Here is a 20,849-nt window from a genome sequence, read left to right as displayed (position 1 = left end):
CATATTTGTACAATGTAAAACATGATTGATTCACCAGTCTTTAGTTGCCATCTTTCCTAATGGTATAATAACCAGCTACAAATGGCTCATCAAAGACGATGATCATGTTGTTTAATAGGAGCTAAGCCCTACTTACGATGAGTCCCACTGGTGGTAATATTACATTGTATTCTGCTGCTGCTGCTGTGTTGAATTGAATTGTGTCTGTCGCACTAGAATGACTGAAAGATGAGCCTGTGTGTGGCTGTTTCCAGCCAGTGGGCTTCACTTTTTCACCCCATCTTTCACCCTTCTGCTCTTTGCATGAAATACTGATAATGTATTTGCCACAGTGTCCATATTACAGTTCTTAATTCTGTAGTCAATTATAAGCCTAAGATAGGTCCAGCTGGTACAATAATCATGCATGTCATGTTGTAGTCATATTACATTTTTTCCAACCGGCTTGTCTCCTCATGATTCACTTCCCTCTCTATTTTTCCTCTCTTCCAACATCTCCTCTCCTCCCACCGTGGATCATGACCGTGACTCATGGGGCTATTGCTCACCGTGTCCTGGTCTGTTATTGACCACTTTGGCTGTCTCTCATCTTCCACTCATCTTCCACTGGTCAAAGGGGGATTCTCTGCCCAGTTTGGGTCTCGTCCTGGCGCTGCCCCCTCCCCCTGCCTCCCTGGACCCCCCCAGGGAGCCTGTTCGCCTCGCTCCGGTCCCTGCATGGAGACAGGTAAAGAGTGGACACCTCACCTCCCTCCCCTAGACCCTAGTCTAACCCCTGGATGTCCCTAAGCAACCTTCTCTCTGCTGTGTTTGACAGTAGTATAGCTTTGTGTCCAGATTGTAGCTTACTAACTGTTATTGATCATAGACATAGCACGTCTTGTTTTCTGTAGACTTTGGAGTGATGAAACCAGTAGTTTTGATTTAGTTAATGACAACAACAACAGAAAAGGTCAGAGTGTACGAGTTGTTAAACTTCTGGATCTGATCGTTTTGTGTGTGTTGCCAGAATAAGCAGCTGTGTGTGGGTGCCGCCCGTTGACTTTTTAGCCCAGACGGTGTGTGACGTCATGTTTTCTCTTGTCCCGTGTGGATTATCCCTCTCCATCTTCTTCTCCATCTCCCTGTCCCGATGTCTCTCCCTCTCTCCCTTGTTTTCTCTTGTCTCGTGTGGATTATCCCTCTCCCCTATCCCCTCTCGGACTCCCTCCGTATTGTCTCAGAAACGCACCCAGCAGCAGGAGCAGCTCAGCTTCCGCTATAAGGAGAAGGTCAAGTGTCAGACCCTACCTATCAGAGGGGAGCAGGTACTGCTGGCCTGGCTGACGCTGTAGTAGTCCCTGCCTAGTAGGCCATCTCCCCTCTCCAGCTTACCAGCTAACCATGCTATCAGTGCTAGCCACTAGCTAGCCTAGCATCTCATGCCTTCATAGACAAACATGCTTTAGCTGAGCTCAGTTAGCTTAATTGTGCTAATAATCAAAGATGTAGCTTAGTTAGCTAATCGTTGTAGCTTCTTTGTCGTTTCTGTGTAGTTCTTTTTAAACGATAGATGCGGAGTCTAATAGTTTGAGCCACATGGCTAGTTCAGAGCTGTGCTTGATTGACCCCTGAAAGCTAATCCTCAGTTCATTTGCTGGATATAGTCTGCAATTAAAAAATCTAGATTTTCTGTGGAAATATTATTTAACACACCATTAAGCCATTAAAGGTAGACTCAGCGATTATGATGTCGACGCAGAAAGTCAACAGCATAGTGGATCAGTTTCCACAACAACTAAGAGTGTTGAAGCACGAGGCTCAACTTCTCTGCTGTTTTGGTGCCCTGCCTACCACACTGTGAACCAGGCCCCCAGTGTCCGGTCTGGAGTGTGAAGTCACAAGCCCTGCTGGTCGGCTACTGCTTAGAAACCCAGCGGTGCCAAAAGCCCTGGTCTGCCCTAGAAAGCCTATGAAAATTGCGATCGGCAGAACGGCCAAACAAGTAATTTTTAGACTGCTGTTTTGGGCTCTAAAATGTGTTTATTATGATCAAGTTCGATCCCCACAGTGAATTATTTAAAAGTTTGCTGTAAATTGAGATATTTAATTAAATACTGATCTATTCTGACTACTATATTTGCCGTCACACAGGACCACATACTGACAGACCAATCACAGGCCGGCAGGCTACGAGGAGGTTCAGGCTACGAGGAGGTTCAGGCTACGAGGAGGTTCATTCACACTCTTTGCACGTGTCTCTCAGGCAGGATGTAAAGGACATCGATCATGATCCTTTGCTTGTTAGGGCCACTTTCACCATGATCCTTAGCGATTCATTTTTTGTTGTTGTGCCGTTCAGCCCCATTCAGCAATATGGCGCTTCAAATTCAAATACTTCCGGCTTCATGCGCCGTCGGTAGTTTTCCATAGGAATACGTGTATGATGTCTTGCATCTCGTTCATCTCAATATCTCCGGTGCTGCTCGTGGCAAAGTAATTTAGCTAAGTTTACCTTTAACATCTAGACTGAGTACCACATTTCCATCTCACACACTCATTTTCACTGATTAGTACTCCTGTTTTAGTAGCTCTTTAGACTCACATAAGTATACTCTCGCTCTCCACAGTATTTCATGCTTTCCTCATCACGCGATTATTATTTCATTTAATTTTCCCAATCCTCTTTTTCCCATTCATCCACAAGGTTTTTGTGCCTGTGTTTTTCTCCCTTCAACTTGCAGATTTCTCTCATGCTTGCTAACTGTATTATAACTAGAGTTGGGAAATGTGGTTTATTCGCCATCATTTTCCACATGCATCCAGTGGGTGGTCTTTGTGCGCTGTGTGTGTCCTGGTGTGTCGTTCAACAGTGTTGGCGTGAGTGTTTAGTGTAGTAGCATGCCCGTGGTAGTAATGGGAATGAGTGTGTGGGTGAGGGTAGCCCTGTAGCAGATGGTTGTTTTAGCCTAGTGGATGTGAATCATGAGTTAAATTGATATTAATATGTAAATGTGTGTGTTGACTTCAAAAGTGAATTCGGATGAGGTAATATGATACCTGAATGGTATCGATTTTATGTGCGTGTTAAATGGTGGACGTCGGTGACACCAGCAAGTGACGGCCTGTCCTCCTCTCCTCACTCAAGCCAAGAAGCGGTACAGAGTGGTGCTCGGGCTCACGGAGCTGCCCTAAGAAAACCATTCTGCTTTCCTCCACCTCCTCGCTCTCTCTTCACTCACAGGTGACCAGTCTGTGCCCTACCAGGCCAGACATACTACCCTGTCCTCTTCCTTGTCAATCCAATACCTTTCCTCTCAGGTCTTACCTTTGTATAAGTTCTCCAAATGTGCTGTCAAAGTAGAAAGCTCGACTCTTCCTCCCCTTCCTCTTAGAGAACTTCCAATCTAACTAAAATAAACTGTATCTAGTCTTAGTTTACATTCTTCTCGTCAGTGGGTTGCTTTTTGTTAACTTTAAGAGGGTTTTGCTTATGTTGTGGCTGACCAGTGTGTAGATTGGGGCCTTGTTGCCATACTTTCTGCAGTGGAAGATCTGATACTGTACATGGCATGCTGCGGTTTGCTTATGAAGGCCTAGATCGGAGAAACATGATCCTAGCTCTCAGTGGTCAGTATTGAAGTGTCTGTGTGTGTGTGTGTGTGTGTGTGTGTGTGTGTGTGTGTGTGTGTGTGTGTGTGTGTGTGTGTGTGTGTGTGTGTGTGTGTGTGTGTGTGTGTGTGTGTTCTTAAGCACTGTGATAGAGAAGGTTTGGAGGAGGAAGAGACCACACAGAACCAGACACCTCAGGCTCACAGGGTAACAACCATGGTTGCATGGGCCTGCTGTAATCCGTACTAACCCCTGGGGAACGAACAACCCAGACAGAGTGTGTGTGACTGGGTGTCTCTACGGATTGTGTGGGGGAGAACGGAAGGAATTGTTGTGGGCAGACTAATGATTGGGACGAACAACAATCAAAGGGTAAGCAGGTGACGACTTCTGCCATTTCAGGGCTAGTTTCATTTGGCCACGGTTGTTGTTTGTTCTCTTGTACCATAAGCAGTGCTTCCATGCTAACTCATATACAGTATGAATACATGATATGTCTGCCCTTTTTGTCGTTAGTGGTCTCATATTTCATAGCCTTTCATAGGGTTTTAGGCCAACCCTACCAGCTAACTGCATCAAACCAGTGTCATCAAGTTTTGGGACAAACAGACTGTAAACACACACAAGGCTTACCTTGGTTTGCTCTGCAGAAATGGGAACCAATGCAGCTTGAGGAGCCAGAGCCTATTCACATCCCTAGCATTCAGGAGAGGTCTGCCTGGCTAATCGCTAAGTTTAAGGGTAAACCCGAGAAACCAAAGGTGAATACCAAACCGTGCTGTCTAGAATCAGTGAATCTGTTATCTGGAAGTGATAGGCCTACTAGATATGTTGCATTTTTGAATAGTTTGTGTCTTTTAGTGTTGTTTTACTCCAGTACACATCATCATTCTGATCATTCTCATTCCTGTTGCCTTCTCTAAACGGTCCCATTTCTCTGTCCTCTCCCTTTCCCCCCTGGAGCTTAAGAAAAAGCCCTCGCGTTTCTTTATAGAACAGTGGCACCTGTCAGCCAGAACCCTCAGCCAGAACACACAAAACCTCCTCTCCTCCCCTGAAGCTCTTGGACAGGTATCCTCTCCTGCCTGGGGACTGAAGACCTGCAGTGTGGAGCTGGCACTAACAAACCTCTGCTTCCTGGGAACACCACCACCTTTAGAGTGATTTCCATAGATTGGCTTGATTAGAATTATACAGCACTCATCTCTGAGATAGATCTACTGCCATTAAGGACTGCTGCGTTGTAACATTTCTCTGACTGCTAACCTCACAAGTTGACCTAGACTGAGTTTGCCCCTGTGTTTCTACTGCATGGCAAATGGAGATCAATAAAAAATAGTTGATTAGTGATGTGAAGGTGCAGCAGTCGCGCCACCCTTGTTAGTATGCATAGGTCAGGCAAACCTGTCACGTAAAAATCACTTCAACCACTAACGCAAACCTCAACGGTCTTTCCTGGTTAAATAAAGGTGAAATAAAGTCAGGGTCTTGTGTGGAGTACGGGATGTTTTGTGGAACAGCACTAAAAATACCAGTGCATGGCTAAACTCTGCCTTTCCATTCCTATTCTATTCTTTTGTAATCTAATAATTCCTTATTCTGCAGGAGATAGAACCGCTGCGCTCTGATGACCAAATGCCGCTACATGTCCTTAGTGTACAGGAGAGGGCTGAGCAGCTAGCCTCGCAGTTTCAAGGCAAGCTGGCAAATTCACAGGTGATACACAGTACGCCAACAGCGCCCGATAGCCCCGAGTCCAAGTTCCAAGTCAAGGACTTTACGACTACCAAAGAACTGGTCTCTGATCTCTAGTTACTTTACAGTATATCATGACTGTCAGACGGAGTGATAAACTGATCAATAAAAACCACTTAGGTTTCGATTAGTCTTACTGTTTACTCAGTATCAGTCATTACTGTTCTGTAGAATTGGAATATGACCCAGTCAAGGGAATTTCATATCAGCTTTTTTTTTACATCTTTCCTAATTTCTCTTTTCTCTAACCAAGTCATCCTGCCATAACTGTCCTTTCTCTTCCCTCTTTTTTCCCCCTGGAGTCCATGAAAAAAGCCTTGCATTTCTGTGTACAAAAGAGGCACCTGTCCCACAGCCAGAAGCCAGAGAGCCCCCTCTCCTCCCCTGAAACTCTGAGACCGGTAGCCCCTCCCTTCTGGGAAGATTGACAGTTCAGATCACCCTAACACTCACTGGCTCTTGGAGATGGGCCAAATAACTCACTGCCTGGCCTGTGATATGTAATTGAACTGATATCCAATGTGTGTCCTAACAAGCAAGCTCACACTGCATACAGGAATGGTTCATATTATGTATAATTGTAAAAACGCATGTGCCGTTTTAGTCAAAGATACTACTCAGATTACTGTGGTGAAAAGTGGGATGACGCTGAAATGTGGAAGAGAATGTACTGTAGTCATAGCCATATGATTGATTTATGTTCCAATAGATTGCTGTAAGTAGTCCCTTAGGTGTGGCCTGCATTGCATTTCAGTTTTGTGGTCTTTGTGCTTAGGGGAGTCCTTGCCTGATGTTTTGGCATCAATACAGTTTAATATGATCCTCATGTTGATAAGCCCTGTTCTGTTCCAACTGGGCTGGTGTAATCATGGCTCAGAGATGTGCTAATAAATACAGCATGGTATATTTACAGTAAATCAGCCATACTTTCAAATATTTCAATCTCTTTTGTATGGCTTACACTGTGCTAACTGACCTCAATTCTGTCTCTCTGCAGGATAAATGTTATTTTGGGATCTTTGTTGATGTAATCCCGGCCATTTTAGGGTTTCAGCTGAAGCTCGTTTGACATATTACAGTGAATCTCTGATCTTTTGAATGTACACAGTTGATCCTAACTTCCTGTGTCCACGGTGACCAATTATCTTTCTTATTTTATTAGCCGAAGTGTAGCGCAGGAAACATTAACACCATAAATCTGACTGTGTGTGTGCGTGCCTGTGTGCATGTGTATATGGGTGTAAGCGCATATAGCCACAGTCAAAGTCCAGGATAATACTCAGTCAACAGCTTTCACTCCTCATTAAAGTAATGGTGTGTATACATCACGTGTTTTATTGGCTCAACTCAAATAGGCTTTCTGTCGGACACTGCATGTGGTGCGGTGTGGGTAATGCCTTTATTTGTGCCAGTGAGGGTTCAAGAGTTGTATGCAGTTGGTTTGCACGTATTTCTCTTCTGTTGAAGAGAAACACTCATTCAAAGCATTTCATTGGGTGGGGCTGGTGGGCCGATCAACCAAACATGGCTTAGTTTCCGTCTCATGATCAGTTGAATATTTTTTCCCAGTGCCCTTTAGTGCCTTACATAGTGTACTACCTCACCTCCCATCATAGTTTACCCCTCTTCCTCATACAACTCCAACTCTGCCATTTTAGTTTTGCTCACATTCCTTTGCATGTCTTTTCTCTCATCCTTAAAGGGATACTTCGGTATGTTCGCAATGAGGCCCTTTATCTACTTCCCCAGAGATCAATGAACTCGTGGATACCATTTGTATGTCTTGGCATGCAGTTTGAAGGAAGTTGCTAACTAGCCTTAGCATAATGACTGGAAGTCTATGGTATCGTCTAGCATGCTAGGAGATACCATAGACTTCCAGTCATTGCACTAACTCTAGTTAGCATTGGCACGCAAACCTACCTCTTAACTTCCTTCATACTTGACACAGATGATTAAAAAAATGGTATCCACATGTTCTTCTGACTCTGGGGAAGAAGATAAAGGACCTCCATTGCGAACGTCCCGAAGTATCCATTTGTCTTGGCATGTCTTTCTTTTTCCTCTCTCTTTGTCTTTCTCATCCTACTGTCCTTTCTTTGTCTCTCTGCCTTCGATAGAGATATTTAAAGATGTACACAGGGGAAGTGAGCTTATTGGCTGAGCAGATAGCCAATCAGCTTCAACCTCAGGAGGAACCTAAGCCCTTACTTGACAAGTGGGAATTGGTAAGAGCCAATGGCATCGTAGGAGACTAGGCATGTTGTAGACCCAAGAGTGAAGTGACTCCAGCTAGGGAACGTAAATGTGGTGTTTGGTGACGATGAGTGTAACTAGGACTTCCTTCTAGTTCTAGAGACGGATTGTAATTGCGTGTGTGTCTTAGGAACTCTGTGACCAGTGTTCTGTGTGTGTGGAACATTTGACCCCACTTAAGCATTGTCCTTTTGTGGTGGTATCCAATGTGCTATAATCTCAGGTGTTTCTGAAAATGTTTTGCCTGGTGTTTAAAAAAAAGAAATTAAAAAATTTCAGCGGTTAATTCACAGCCGTAATCTACTAGGTTGTGAATGGTTTGATATCAATGGGACATTTGATCCCATATCCCCGAACTCTCGATCAGTTCGATTTTTCCCACTTAGTTGTGAAGCCGGGGGCTTCAGGAAAATGGCTTCCCACTCTCCTCATCTCTCTTTACCTCTCCCCAGCTCCTAATACTGTCTCCTCTCGTCCTCTCACCCTTACAGGGTTCCCTGAGGAAGGAGTTCCCCCAGAACATCGGGGGCAGTGACGTGTGCTTCTTCTGCCAGAAGCGTGTGTACGTGATGGAGAGGCTGAGTGCCGAGGGCAAATTCTTCCACCGGAGCTGCTTCAAGTGTGACTACTGCGGCACCACACTACGACTTTCATCCTACGCCTTCGACGTGGAGGACGGTGCGTGGAGGAAGACCCTACTTTAAGCCACCTGTTGTGGTCACTATGTGTAGTGTGCTTTTCGTTCAGTACAGATATGTTTGTGCCGTCTTCCCATTGAATGACTGTAGGAGTTGGTAACATCATACAAACAGTTCTGGGATCAGACTAATACAAATGTACACTGAGTGTACAAAACATGAAGGAAACATGCTCTTTCCATGACAGACCAGGTAAATCCAGGTGAAAGCTATGATCCTTGATGCCACTTGTTAAATCCACTTCGAATCAGTGTAGATGAAGGGGAGGAGACAAGTTAAAGAAGGATTTTTAAGCCTCGAGACAATTTAAGACATGGATTGTATATGTGTGCCATTCAGAGGGTGAATGGGCAAGACAAAAGATATAACTGCCTTTGAACGGGTTATTTTAGTAGGTGCCAGGTGCACCGGTTTGAGTGTGTCAAGAACTGCAACACTGCTGGGTTGTTCACGCTCAACAGTCTCCTGTGTGTATCAAGAATGGTCCACCACCCAAAGGACATCCAACCAACTTGACACAACTGTGGGAAGCATTTCGAGTGAACATTTCGTCACCTTGTAGATTCTATGACCCGATGAATTGAGGCTGTTCTGAGGGAAGGTGTTGCTAATGTTTTGTACACTGAGTGTACATGTGAATAGATACAGCCTGCATACACTGTTGATATGTTCACAAACATCCCACTGAATGACACAATCACTTTGTTTTGACTAAATTCAAACAGGGCATAGACATTTCTGACACACAATACGATCAATTTAGACTCGAAGGAACCTGTTACATGATGAAGACACTGTAAAAAGTGTTGACTCATAGACACACACACACACACACACATACTATGCCAAGCTTTGTCCTTGTGGTTGTCCTTGTGGTTACAGTAGGAGTCATCATATTGTCCTCAGTGTCTGCTGCAGGATTTATTCATTTTCTCTCACTGAGTGTCACAAGGCCTCTCTTGTGCTCATGGAACAAGTAGCAAATTGTTTGCAATGACAAGAGAGGCTGTTTCTCCCAGTTTTAGTTTGTGATCCCAGTCATCCTACTGGCAGAGCAGACTCCAGAATGCCCAGTAGGAAATGAGGGACAAAATGTTGTCTTTCTATGTACAGCATTCTCTCACACAGGCTTTCACCGTACTGAAGAGTATGCAACAGTCAGATGAGGTTCATGCACTCTAATCTGCAAAAGATGTTTGTTTTGCACTGGTTTACTACTTCTCTGTTTCTGTCTCCTCTCCTACAGGGAAGTTTTACTGCAAGCCCCACTACTGCTACCGCTCGTCTGGTCAGGCTCAGAGGAAGAGGCCGGCACCGACTCCTGCTCTGCTCAATGCTAAGGTACTACTGACCCATCATCTCTCCACCCTCCACCACCCCACACACACACGCACACACACACACATACACAAACACACACACTCTTTCTCCCTCTCTGTCACCCTCTCTCTGTCACCCTCTCTCTGTCACCCTCTCTCTGTCACCCTCTCTCTCTGTCACCCTCTCTCTCTGTCACCCTCTCTCTCTGTCACCCGCTCTCTCTGTCACCCGCTCTCTCTGTCACCCGCTCTCTCTGTCACCCGCTCTCTCTGTCACCCTCTCTCTCTGTCACCCTCTCTCTCTGTCACCCTCTCTCTCTCTCACTCTCTCTCAATTCAATTCAAGGGGCTTTATTGACACGGGAAACATTTGTTAACATTGCCAAAGCAAGTGAAATAGATAATATACAAAAGTGAAATAAACAATAAAAATGAACAGTAAACATTACACTCATAGAAGTTCCAAAATAATAAAGACATTACAAATGTCATATTTTGTAAATTTAGTGTTGTAACGATGTGCAAATGGTTAAAGTACAAAAGGGAAAATAAATAAACATAAATATGGGTTGTATTTACAATGGTGTTTGTTCTTCACTGGTTGCCCTTTTCTTGTGGCAACAGGTTACAAATATTGCTGTTGTGGTGGCACACTGTTATTTCACCCAGTAGATAAGGGAGTTTATCAAAATTGGGTATTTCTCAAGTTCTTTGTGGATCTGTGTAATGTGAGGGAAATATATGTCTCTAAAATATACATTTGGCAGGAGGTTAGGAAGTGCAGTTCAGTTTCCACCTAATTTTGTGGGCAGTGTGCACAGTGTGCACATAGCCTGTCTTCTCTTGAGAGCCAGGTCTGCCTACGGCAGCCTTTCTCAATAGCAAGGCTATGCTCACTGAGTCTGTACATAGTCAAAGCTTTCCTTAAGTTTGGGTCAGTCACAGTGGTCAGGTATTCTGCCACTATGTACTCTCTGTTTAGGGCCAAATAGCATTCTAGTTTGCTCTCTTTTTTCTTAATTCTTTCCAATGTGTCAAGTAATTATCTTTTTGTTTTCTCATGATTTGGTTGGGTCTAATTGTGTTGCTGTCCTGGGGCTCTGTGGGGTCTGTTTGTGTTTGTGAACAGAGCTCCAGGACCAGCTTGCTTAGCGGACTCTTCTCTATTTCTGTAGGTGATGGCTTTGTTATGGAAGGTTTGGGAATCCCTTTCTTTTAGGTGGTTGTTCAATTTTACGGCTCTTTTCTGGATTTTGATAATTAGTGGGTATCGGCCTAATTCTGCTCAGCATGCATTATTTGGTGTTTTACGGATATTTTTGCAGAATTCTGCATGCAGTGTCTCAATTTGGTGTTTGTCCCATTTTGTGAGTTCTTGGTTGGTGAGCGGACCCCAGACCTCACGACCATGAAGGGAAATGGGTTCTATAACTGATTCAAGTATTTTTAGCCAGATCCTAATTGGTATGTCGAATTTTATGTTCCTTTGGATGGCATAGAATGCCCTTCTTGCCTTGTCTCTCAGATCGTTCACAGCTTTGTGGAAGTTATCTGTGGCGCTGATGTTTAGGCCAAGGTATGTATATTTGTTTGTGTGTTCTAGGGCAACGGAGTCTAGAGGGAATTTGTATTTGTGGTCCTGGTGACTAAACCTTTTTTGGAACACCATTATTTTGGTCTTACTGAGATTTACTGTCAGGGCCCAGGTCTGGCAGAATCTATGCAGAAGATCAATGTGCTGCTGTAGCCCTCCTTGGTTGGGGACAGAAGCACCAGATCATCAGCAAACAGTAGACGTTGGACTTCAGATTCTAGTAGTGAGGCCGGGTACTACAGAGTGTTCTAGTGCCCTCGCCAATTCGTTGATATATATGTTGAAGAGGGTGGGGCTTAAGCTGCGTCCCTGTCTCACCCCACTACCCTGTGGGAAGAAATGTGTTTTTTGCCTATTTTAACCACACACTTGTTGTTTGTGTACATTGATTTTATAATGTCGTATGTTTTTCCCCCAACACCACTTTCCATCAATTTGTATAGCAGACCCTCATGCCAAATTGAGTCCAAGGCTTTTTTGAAATCAACAAAGCATGAGAAGACTTTGCCTTTGTTTTGGTTTGTTTGTTTGTTTGTCAATTAGTGTGTGCAGGGTGAATACGTGGTCTGTCGTACGACAATTTGGTAAGAAGCCAATTTGACATTTGCTCAGTACATTGTTTTCACTGAGGAAATGTACGAGTCTGCTGTTAATGATAATGCAGAGGATTTTCCCAAGGTTGCTGTTGACGCATATCCCACGGTAGTTATTGGGGTCAAATTTGTCTCCACTTTTGTGGATTGGGGTGATCAGTCCTTGGTTCCAAATATTGGGGAAGATGCCAGAGCTAAGGATGATGTTAAAGAGTTTTATTATAGCCAATTGGAATTTGTTGTCTGTATATTTGATCATTTCATTGAGTACACCATCAACACTACAGGCCTTTTTGGGTTAGAGGGTTTTTATTTTGTCCTGTAGTTCATTCAAGGTAATTGGAGAATCCAGTGGGTTCTGGTAGTCTTTAATAGTTGTTTATAAGATTTTGTATTTGGTCATGTTTTTGCTGTTTGTTCTTTGTTATAGAGCCAAAAAGATTGGAGAAGTGGTTTACCCATACATCTCCATTCTTCCTGTTGTTCTTTGTTTAGTGTTTTCCAATTTTCCCAGAAGTGGTTAGTCTATGGGTTCTTCAATTACATTGAGTTGATTTCTGAGGTGCTGTTCCTTCTTTTTTCGTAGTGTATTTCTGTATTGTTTTAGTGATTCACCATAGTGAAGACATAGACTCCGGTGTTCTGGGTCTCTGTTTTTGCTTGGACAGGTTTCTCAATTTCTTTCTTAGGTTTTTGCATTCTTCATCAAACCATTTGTCATTGTTGTTCATTTTCTTCGGTTTCTGTTTATAATTTTTAGATTTGATAGGGAAGCTGAGAGGTCAAATATACTGTTTAGGTTTTCTACTGCCAGCTTTACACCTTCACTATTACAGTGAAACATTTTGTCCAGGAAATTGTCTAGAAGGGATTGAATTTGTTGTTGCCCAATTGTTTTTTTGGTAGATTTCCACACTACTCTCCTTCATCTATAGTATTTAAAAAAAATATTATTCAGCTCCTTTGGCATTGATGCCTCATGATTGAGCATAGCTCTGTTCAAGTGGAGTGTGACAGAGCTGCAGGAGTTGTGACCCGTTTTTATGGGGGAGAGAATGCTGTCCCCTCCAGGCAGGTGTTTGTCCCCCTATGTGCTGAGGGTGTCAGGTTCTTGTCCAGTTCTGGCATTTAGGTCGCCACAAACTAGTACATGACCCTGGGCCTGGAAATTGTTGATCTCCCCCTCTAAGATGGAGAAGCTGTCATCATTAAAGTATGGGGATTCTATTGGGGGATATAGGTAGCACACATGAGGACATTTTTCTCTGTTGAGATAATTTCCTTATTAATTTATAGGCAGGTGTAAAATGTTCCTGTTTTGACTAATTGAATAGAGTGGGTTAGGTCTGCTCTATACCAAATTAGCCTACCCCCTGAGTCTCTTCCCTGTTTCACACCTGGTAGTTTGGTGGATGGGACTACCAGCTCTCTGTAGCCTAGATGGCAACCTGTGGGCCCGTCTCCTTTACCCCATGTTTCTTGTAGGATGACAATGTCTGTATTTCCAATTTCTTTTATGAAGTCCAGGTTCCTGCTCTTTCGGCCAAAGGCAGATGACCTCAGACCTTGTATATTCCAGGATGAGATAGTAAAAGCTTTGTGTTCCATATTGTCTAGTGTTGTTTTTGTATGGTTTAGGGCCGGACCATTACAGTAGGTGTGAGCAGAGCATGTTGAGCATCTACATATCACTTAGGTCGGAGGATGGGGTTTGGGGGGGTGTAATAGTGGGGGTTGGGACTGTTGCTCTACTCACGGCCTGGGCATATGTCCTGCTATCATGTTGAGGTCCGTGCCACAGGGGTGGGGGGCATGGGGTGGGCAGAAGGGGCATAGGTATGATATGGGGGGCCCTATATAGATTGTGGCCAGGGTTCGCTTGGGGTCTTAGCTGGTTGGGGTGTGGCTGGTGATGGTGTGGTCTGGGTGTAGGTCCTCTTGGCGTGGGTTCTCTCAGTGCAGGTCCTTCAGGAGGGGGTCTTGCAGGTCTGGGAGAGGGTCTCGCTGGTCTCGGCGGGGTGTCCGTTGCTCTGTTGCTCCTGTGTGAAGTGCTGGGGCTACGGTTGAGGGTGACATCCTTCAGGGTCCTGGAAAAAGTTGGGATGGCTGCCTTGTAGAGGTGGACCTGGTCATAAAGGCTGTTCAAGTCCAGGGTGGAGTGGTGGGCCAGGTAGACATGAGGTTTTGGGGCACAGTCTCGCGAAATTCTTGCATTCACCAGCTGTATGGTGGCAGGGTAAACGCTTCTCGTGGTATCAGGTTGATATAACCACTTGTGCGCTGGGGGAAGTGGAATAAGCTTTTTCAATCACTCCCTTGAGTGCTGTGGCCACCCTTTCCTGCTGGGCCCTCAGGTCATTTGTGCCCGTGTGAATTATGATGTGGCTGGGGGCCCCTAGTCTGTTCTCTGACAACAGCTCCAGGGCATGCCTAGTGTTTGGGCACCAGAGCTTAGCCACTTTGTGTTTTGGAAAAAGTTTTCCTCTTGAATATATTTGACATTTAAGTCAATGAGGAGCACAATCTCTGGCTTTTGTTTGTCCTCAGTGGATGTGTGGGGGTTGTTGAGAGCAATCAGGGGAGTTGACAGTGGGGGCTGTTAGGAGGGTTGGTGGGTCCTGTCCCAATGTTGTGTTGGGGTCCGGGTCTGGGGTGGGCTGTTCTGCTGGCTTCTCCGGGGGAGTGTCATGCTCTCTGTCACACCTCAGGTTTCTCACCTCCTCCTTCAGTGCCATGTGTGACTCTTTAAGTTCTCTCACCTCCTTCCTTAGGGCGGCCAGCTCTCTCAGACGGCCGTCCATCTCCACCTTCTGCCCTCCGGGTCTTGTTGGGGGGGTGTTGTTGTGCTGGTCTGTTTTGTGGGTTTGTTCTGTCTGGATTGTGTGGACTAGCTCTCTGAGCTCCACCATGTCTCTGTCCAGCTCTGTGAATTTATCCCTCTCAATGATGGAGGAGCAGTGCACTTCCCAATCTCTCTCACTCACACACACACTGGATCTGTTTCGTAGGATAATCAGGAAGTGTAGGATGTGTATTGACTCCCTCCTCCCCTCCACTTCTGTCTCGTCTCCAGGACAACCAGGCGTCCTTGCCCGCGGCGGTCACCGTGGACTCCCCCGGGAGGGGGGCGATGGCATCCCCTTCCCCCACCGAGCGCCGGTCCTCAGGTACTCCCACTACCCCGCTTTCCTCAACTCTAGCTGTGGTGCCACTGCCCCGCTTGGCCCCGCTGGCCCGGGGGAGGGGGGAGGGGCCCCTGCGCACCCTCCGCCGGACCCTGTCCTGGACCTGCCACCAGGTGGCGCTAAACCCCCTCGACTCGCCATTCCTTTGTACCTACTGTATCTACCTCCTCTGCTGTTTCACCCTCAACGCCCTGCTCAATCTCCTAGCATGACGTGTAGCATGATGTACTACAGTACCCACAATGCTTTGTATAACATATCCCGTCTCCCTATGACCTCTATGACTTCACTGCACCAACTAATGACTCTGAGGGAAACTGTATAGATCTAAGCTAGCATCCTCTATCCGTCTTTCGTATAGCTTGTTGACTTGCTGTCCTGTTGATGTAAATCTTGTGATTCTTTGTGTGTAGTGTTATTTATTTCTTGAAGATGCAGCATTCCCTCCCATTCGCATCCAATTTGGGATTGATTTTAGCTAGTAAAGTAGCCCGGCCGGCAGCTAGATTTGAAACAAATGGTGCATCTTCTTCTTCATTTCTCGGCCTGGAAATTAAAATAACAGTCAGGCAAAATGATGAGCCTTCACTGTTTGCTTCTATGGTTTTTAAGACCATTATACTCAAGTTACCTTTTCTCAGTGACTTATAGTAATTTAACAGGTTATTAGTAATTTAACAGGTTATTAGTAATTTAACTGGTTATTAGTAATTTAACAGGTTATTAGTAATTTAACTGGTTATTAGTAATTTAACAGTAACCTGTTGAATTGTAACCTGCAGTTATGTACATTACATGTCGTATTTATATACATTTATGATATTAAACATGTTATATTACTCAAGAAATAAGTTGAGTGTGCTCTTTTGCCTGCCTGTGCTTTAATCGATGGCCAAACTTGTGATTGTAACCTGTAGTGGCCTGTGACTTTCTTAGCTTTACCTTCTCCTTTTTGACCTGCTGACTAGAGCGTGCCTGTATTAGTGCTTGTGATTGGTTCTCTGTAAGCTTTACCTTTTCACCCTCCTATCAGAGCAGCCCGAAGCCAAAAGCTAGTGCTTGAAACAGTGCTTGTGATTGGCCCCTTGTGAGATCCACCCTCCCTCTCCTCTCTGACCGTACCATCAGTGGCTGTCCTGTCTGTCCTCCTGCATTCCCACCTTCTCTCTTTGCATACGGACACCTCCGCTGCTTTTCATGAATGCTACAATTCTCTTGCATATACTGTGGGGTCATAGATGTAATAGCTGAACCGTGTAGCTTGGTATATCTAATGTCAGGCGAATGATCTAAAGTGGGACGTTTGTATCTAAGATTACTTTAATAGGTCATCTGTAGGCCTACTAGGCCAGTATTATAATTAAGGTAAATATAACGCTTTCGTCTCCCAACTACTAGCACATTTATACTTGGAACTAATATATATATATATAATATATATTATAAGATATAGGCAGGCCGCAGACATTACATATATTTCCTGATAATGGCAATGACCTTGATCATCTCGTAACACATGCTGACCTTTGGGAATCCCTATCATTTGTATTATAGTCTTTAGAGTTTAGTGGAATAAAATGAATTGGCTCAAGAATCTATTGTCTCATGATGCAGACAGTGTAATTGCCCTCTAAATGCTCCCCTGTGATACTAGAGTTCTGCATTCTTCAGTTTCACTCATCTGACATGAACTGTCACCACTATCACCAGCTCATAAAAACAAATCAAATATCACACTCACTACCTTACCACACCATGCTTTGGTGAGTGTTGCGTAAGGTCATTGCTTACAACACATTGTCTGTTGGTAAGTTTCTCTCTCCCTTAACTTATAAGCCACATTTACAATTTTAAAGAACTATGTGCCATGTAGATGCGGTAAAAAGGTAAATGGAACACGACCCAAACCATTTTCCCAAATGCGTGGGCATGAGATCCCGAATCCCCTCATTGCTCACCAGCAGAATTAGCCATCATTTAGGCTGTTGTTTATACTGTATGTGTATTTCACAATATTTGAGGTAAAAATCTGAGTTTAATGCTTGTATGGATGTCAATATATGTTCATGTCATCATCACTTATCAACTGCATTGCAGTTAAACTACTTTGACTACCGCGACCAATTTATGTATGCTAGCTATGCTACTAGCTCATACGAACGGGAGTTAGCATTTAGCGGTCACTTCTAAATGTTATGCAGTGAAAATAGCCAAATATATCAAAATCTGACTTTAGTAACCACATTGTGGGCCTTTTACAATATACACTGAGTGTACAAAACATTAAGGACACCTTCCTAATATTGAGTTGCACCCCCCCTTTTGCACTCAGAAGAGCCTCAATTCGTCGGGGCATGGACTCTGGTGTCAAAAGCGTTCCACAGGGATGCTGGCCCATGTTGACTCCAATGATTCCTACAGTTGTGTCAAGTTGGCTGGATGTCCTTTGGGTGGTGGACCATTCTTGTCACGAACCAGCTCAAAGTTCGAAACAAAAAGGGGAGACAACGTGGAGATAAGGAATAACAAAATATATTTATTAACTAAAGTAAACTAAATACAATTATCAATGGTGTGTGTAGTCAGTAATCAGTAGTGTAAGTGAGTGGTTGCGTGCATAAATGTGATAATGAGGGGTGTTGAAAGGTGCCAACGCAAACAAACAAAAACAGCCACAAAAATGCCACGACCAAAATCTATCAGTGTCTGCATGGAGAGAGTCTCCTCAATGAATGGGGGAATTTATCCTGGGACACACCCGAGCCCAGGTGTGTCCCATTTGGCTGACAACTCTCCCGGCTCCGCCCACCGACATCCTATTAAGGAAAACACGAGCAAAGGGAAAGAATTTGGCAGACAGAGTGGGAGGGTCATCACACTTAATACATACGGGAAACTGTTGAGTGTGGAAAAACCCAGCAGCGTTGCAGTTCTCGACACAAACCTGTGCGCTTGGCAGCTATTCCCATATCGCGTTCAAAGGCACTTCAATCTTTTGTCTTGCCCATTCCCCCTCTGAATGGCACACATACACAACCCATGTCTCCAATTGTCTCAAAGCTTTAAAATCCTTCTTTAACCTGTCTCCTCCCCTTCATCTACACTGATTTGAAGTGGATTTAACAAGAGACCTCAATAAGGGATCATAGCTTTCACCTGGTCTGTCATGGAAAAAGCATGTGTCCTTAATGTTTTGTAGACTCTGTGTATAAATCATTACGGATTTGACGAATATCCACTTTGTTATATCAGGTTTGTTGAATGTGCCTCTGACGGCATCAGTGTCCTGTGTTCCATTGACATCTTTACCGCATCTCTGCTATTGTATAATCTCACCTCAAATTTAGACTTTCAGTGTCTGTCAGCTTTAAGAGTTGCTTCCTAGGATGGGAAACAGGCAAAGTAGTACCAACCTTTAACCCTGTTGCATATAGAATGTTATATTATATAATTCTATAAAGTATAAATAATATACACTATATATATTGGATTTGTGAGACACTGTAGGAAACAAACATTTATGCAATAAATTATTAGAATGGCTGTGTTTTTGTCTGTTTTTCCTAGAATCTAAAGAAATGTGTATATTAACAAAACAAAAAAATGTCTCAAACGTGACACAAATCAGTTGATAGAAAATGAGTCACAATAAATCCGTGCTCAACTATAGTCATGGAAGAAACAAGGATGGAAACGTGATTATGGAAAAGATCTGGTTTCTGGTAGCTAGCACGTTGTTATGCATTAGGCACAGTATACTGGTCCGATGGTATAGTGCAAACCTTGAGAGTAGTTGCGGAGGAGCATAGCCCCAGTTTGAATGAAAGCTGAGCCTTGCATGGCTCTTGCGCTGCTGTATCCCTCTAGCTCCTGTCCTCGACCATGCTACATATGATTTCTCAGTTGCCTGTCTGTATTCTCTCCCCCTCCGCCCTTGCCCCTCCGCGGTCCACCCCAGTCCCGGAGGTGAACGGGCTGCAGGAGCCCAGCCTGGCTAAGCGTCTGCGGGGAACGCCGGAGCGCATCGAGCTGGAGAACTACCGTCTGTCTCTGCAGCGGGAGGAGGACCTGGAGGAGGTGCCCGAGGAGACGCTGGCCGAACACAACTTAAGCAGTGTGTTGGACAAGGACGCGCACGCAGACCTGGGCTCCAGGTGAGACCATAGAGAAACAGTCAACTCTGCATGGGGTGACCCGTGGCAACAACTGTTGAATCTCAGCAATTTAACATAGGCCTATATATAGTAGTGTACACAAAGCGTGGCAGATACTTAAATGATCATTTTATTATTGCATGTTCGTATGTGATGATCGTTATGGTCAGTGGTTTTCTAGTATTGGATACATACAGTGCCAGTAAGTGTTGGTGTGTATATATCCCCTTCCATGATGACTCCAACCTTGCCTGCGCTAACTTGCACCTCCCTCTCTTGCTTTCATACAGCAGCTCTGAGTCTGACATGGAGGAGGAGGACCAGGAGGAAGAGGAGCAACATGAGGAGGAGGAGCAGCAGGACCCCCCCAGCCCCTCAGACCTGGGAGGAGTACCCTGGAAGGAGGCTGTGGAGCTCCATGCCAAGCTGAAGACTGACAGCGACCCAGGGGCTGAGGGAGAGGACGGTGAGGGAGAGGACGAGACACATGGTCACATCGCTAGGGATCTAGAAGTGGAGGAGGAGGAAGATGACGAAGAAGAGGAGGAGGACGATGAGGCGGAATCGACTGATGGTAAACATTTATTTTTTTGAAGTTTCACAAACATCTATGCAGTTTGTCTGTGGTTTTCAGATGTCCTGTTGGTGTGCCGATCCTTATTATTCTGTCCTGATTCAATGTGAAGGTAGTGATATGACATTTATGAATGTAGCTGCTGTTTCTAGGTATTCAGTCAGTGGGTTCTGAGAGGTAGCCTCCAGTAAACTGGTGTCAGAGACAGAGGGATGTCAATGTTTTCCCTATGAGGTCTTCCTCCTCCTCATGTGTATGTGAGCATTCAGTCTTCATCGCAGCTCTGTGACAATTTATCGCAGAACAGACTGAATCTGCTTCTTATAGAAAAGTGTACCTTTTTCACCTGTCATTGTAAAGTCATTGTTTTCCTCATCTTCTCCATTTCTCTTCCTCCCTCTTCCTCTCCTCCTCTTTCCCACCATGTGTCTCCCTTCCTGTGTGTGACGTGTGTGTGTGTGTGTGTGTGGGCGCGTGTGTGTGTGTGTGTGTGTGTGTGTGGGCGCGCGTGTGTGTGTGGGTTATTATGTGGGCGATGTCTCCCCCAACTGGTAGAGGGGGAGTACTGCCCGTGGGAGCTGGAGCTCCAGTCAGGCATATGGCTGGAGAACCTCCAAGACGAAGAGGATACCTGTAGATTTAAAGGTAGCACCACTGCCTGTGGATGAGTTTTGCAGTTTGTACACTGAACAAAATAACTACGAGTGAAGAAACCTCATTAATTTGTTTCTTTTTACCCCTTACCCTGTTGCATATAGAATGTCACCCTTTCTCCTGAAGTGTTTTGTTTGCATTATTATGTTGTCTGATTTGGTTATGTTTGCAATATAGTACGATTTTGAAGAGATTAAGGACGATTATTTTTCATTCTCTGTTTTACATTTTCAAGCTGAAATATGACTTCCTGTTTTACCCTAACCCTTTTAACGTTTTTCAAATTAACTTTTTTTATTTCCTTTCAACTTCTGTACTAATCGACTAATACTAAGAAAATGTACCGAGTCAGTTTTAGTCATTACAGTTTTAGCATGACAGAGAGTGGTGTGATGATAAACATTGTTAAAGTCTTGAGACTTGGTGATTTTCTATTTTTAAATATATATTTGTTCCTAATGTAATACTTTTACTGT

At 44.4% G+C, this 20,849-nt stretch overlaps 1 protein-coding gene across 16 annotated transcripts in view; it reads left to right on the top strand.

Moving 5' to 3' along the window:
• The window catches only part of mical3a (microtubule associated monooxygenase, calponin and LIM domain containing 3a), a 140,392-nt gene that overhangs the window by 96,187 nt on the left and 23,356 nt on the right, over positions 1 to 20,849 (top strand). For 7 of the 16 annotated variants that reach the window (XM_082962564.1, XM_082962563.1, XM_082962562.1 and 4 more), the window contains 7 exons: positions 617 to 727; positions 8,094 to 8,280; positions 9,547 to 9,641; positions 14,880 to 14,973; positions 18,950 to 19,145; positions 19,436 to 19,719; positions 20,275 to 20,364. In XM_082962564.1, the coding sequence (XP_082818690.1) occupies positions 617 to 727; positions 8,094 to 8,280; positions 9,547 to 9,641; positions 14,880 to 14,973; positions 18,950 to 19,145; positions 19,436 to 19,719; positions 20,275 to 20,364 (1,057 nt within the window). The remainder of the gene's footprint in view (positions 1 to 616; positions 728 to 8,093; positions 8,281 to 9,546; positions 9,642 to 14,879; positions 14,974 to 18,949; positions 19,146 to 19,435; positions 19,720 to 20,274; positions 20,365 to 20,849) is intronic. The other 9 variants (XM_082962568.1, XM_082962572.1, XM_082962573.1 and 6 more) reach the window with 4 other exon arrangements.

The sequence above is a fragment of the Salmo salar genome, chromosome 16, assembly GCF_965601325.2.
Source record: "Salmo salar chromosome 16, fSalSal1, whole genome shotgun sequence".
Taxonomy (NCBI): Eukaryota; Metazoa; Chordata; class Actinopteri; order Salmoniformes; family Salmonidae; genus Salmo; species Salmo salar.
Note: the sequence above shows the minus strand (reverse complement) of the source record. Positions and strands in the feature narration are given on the sequence as shown.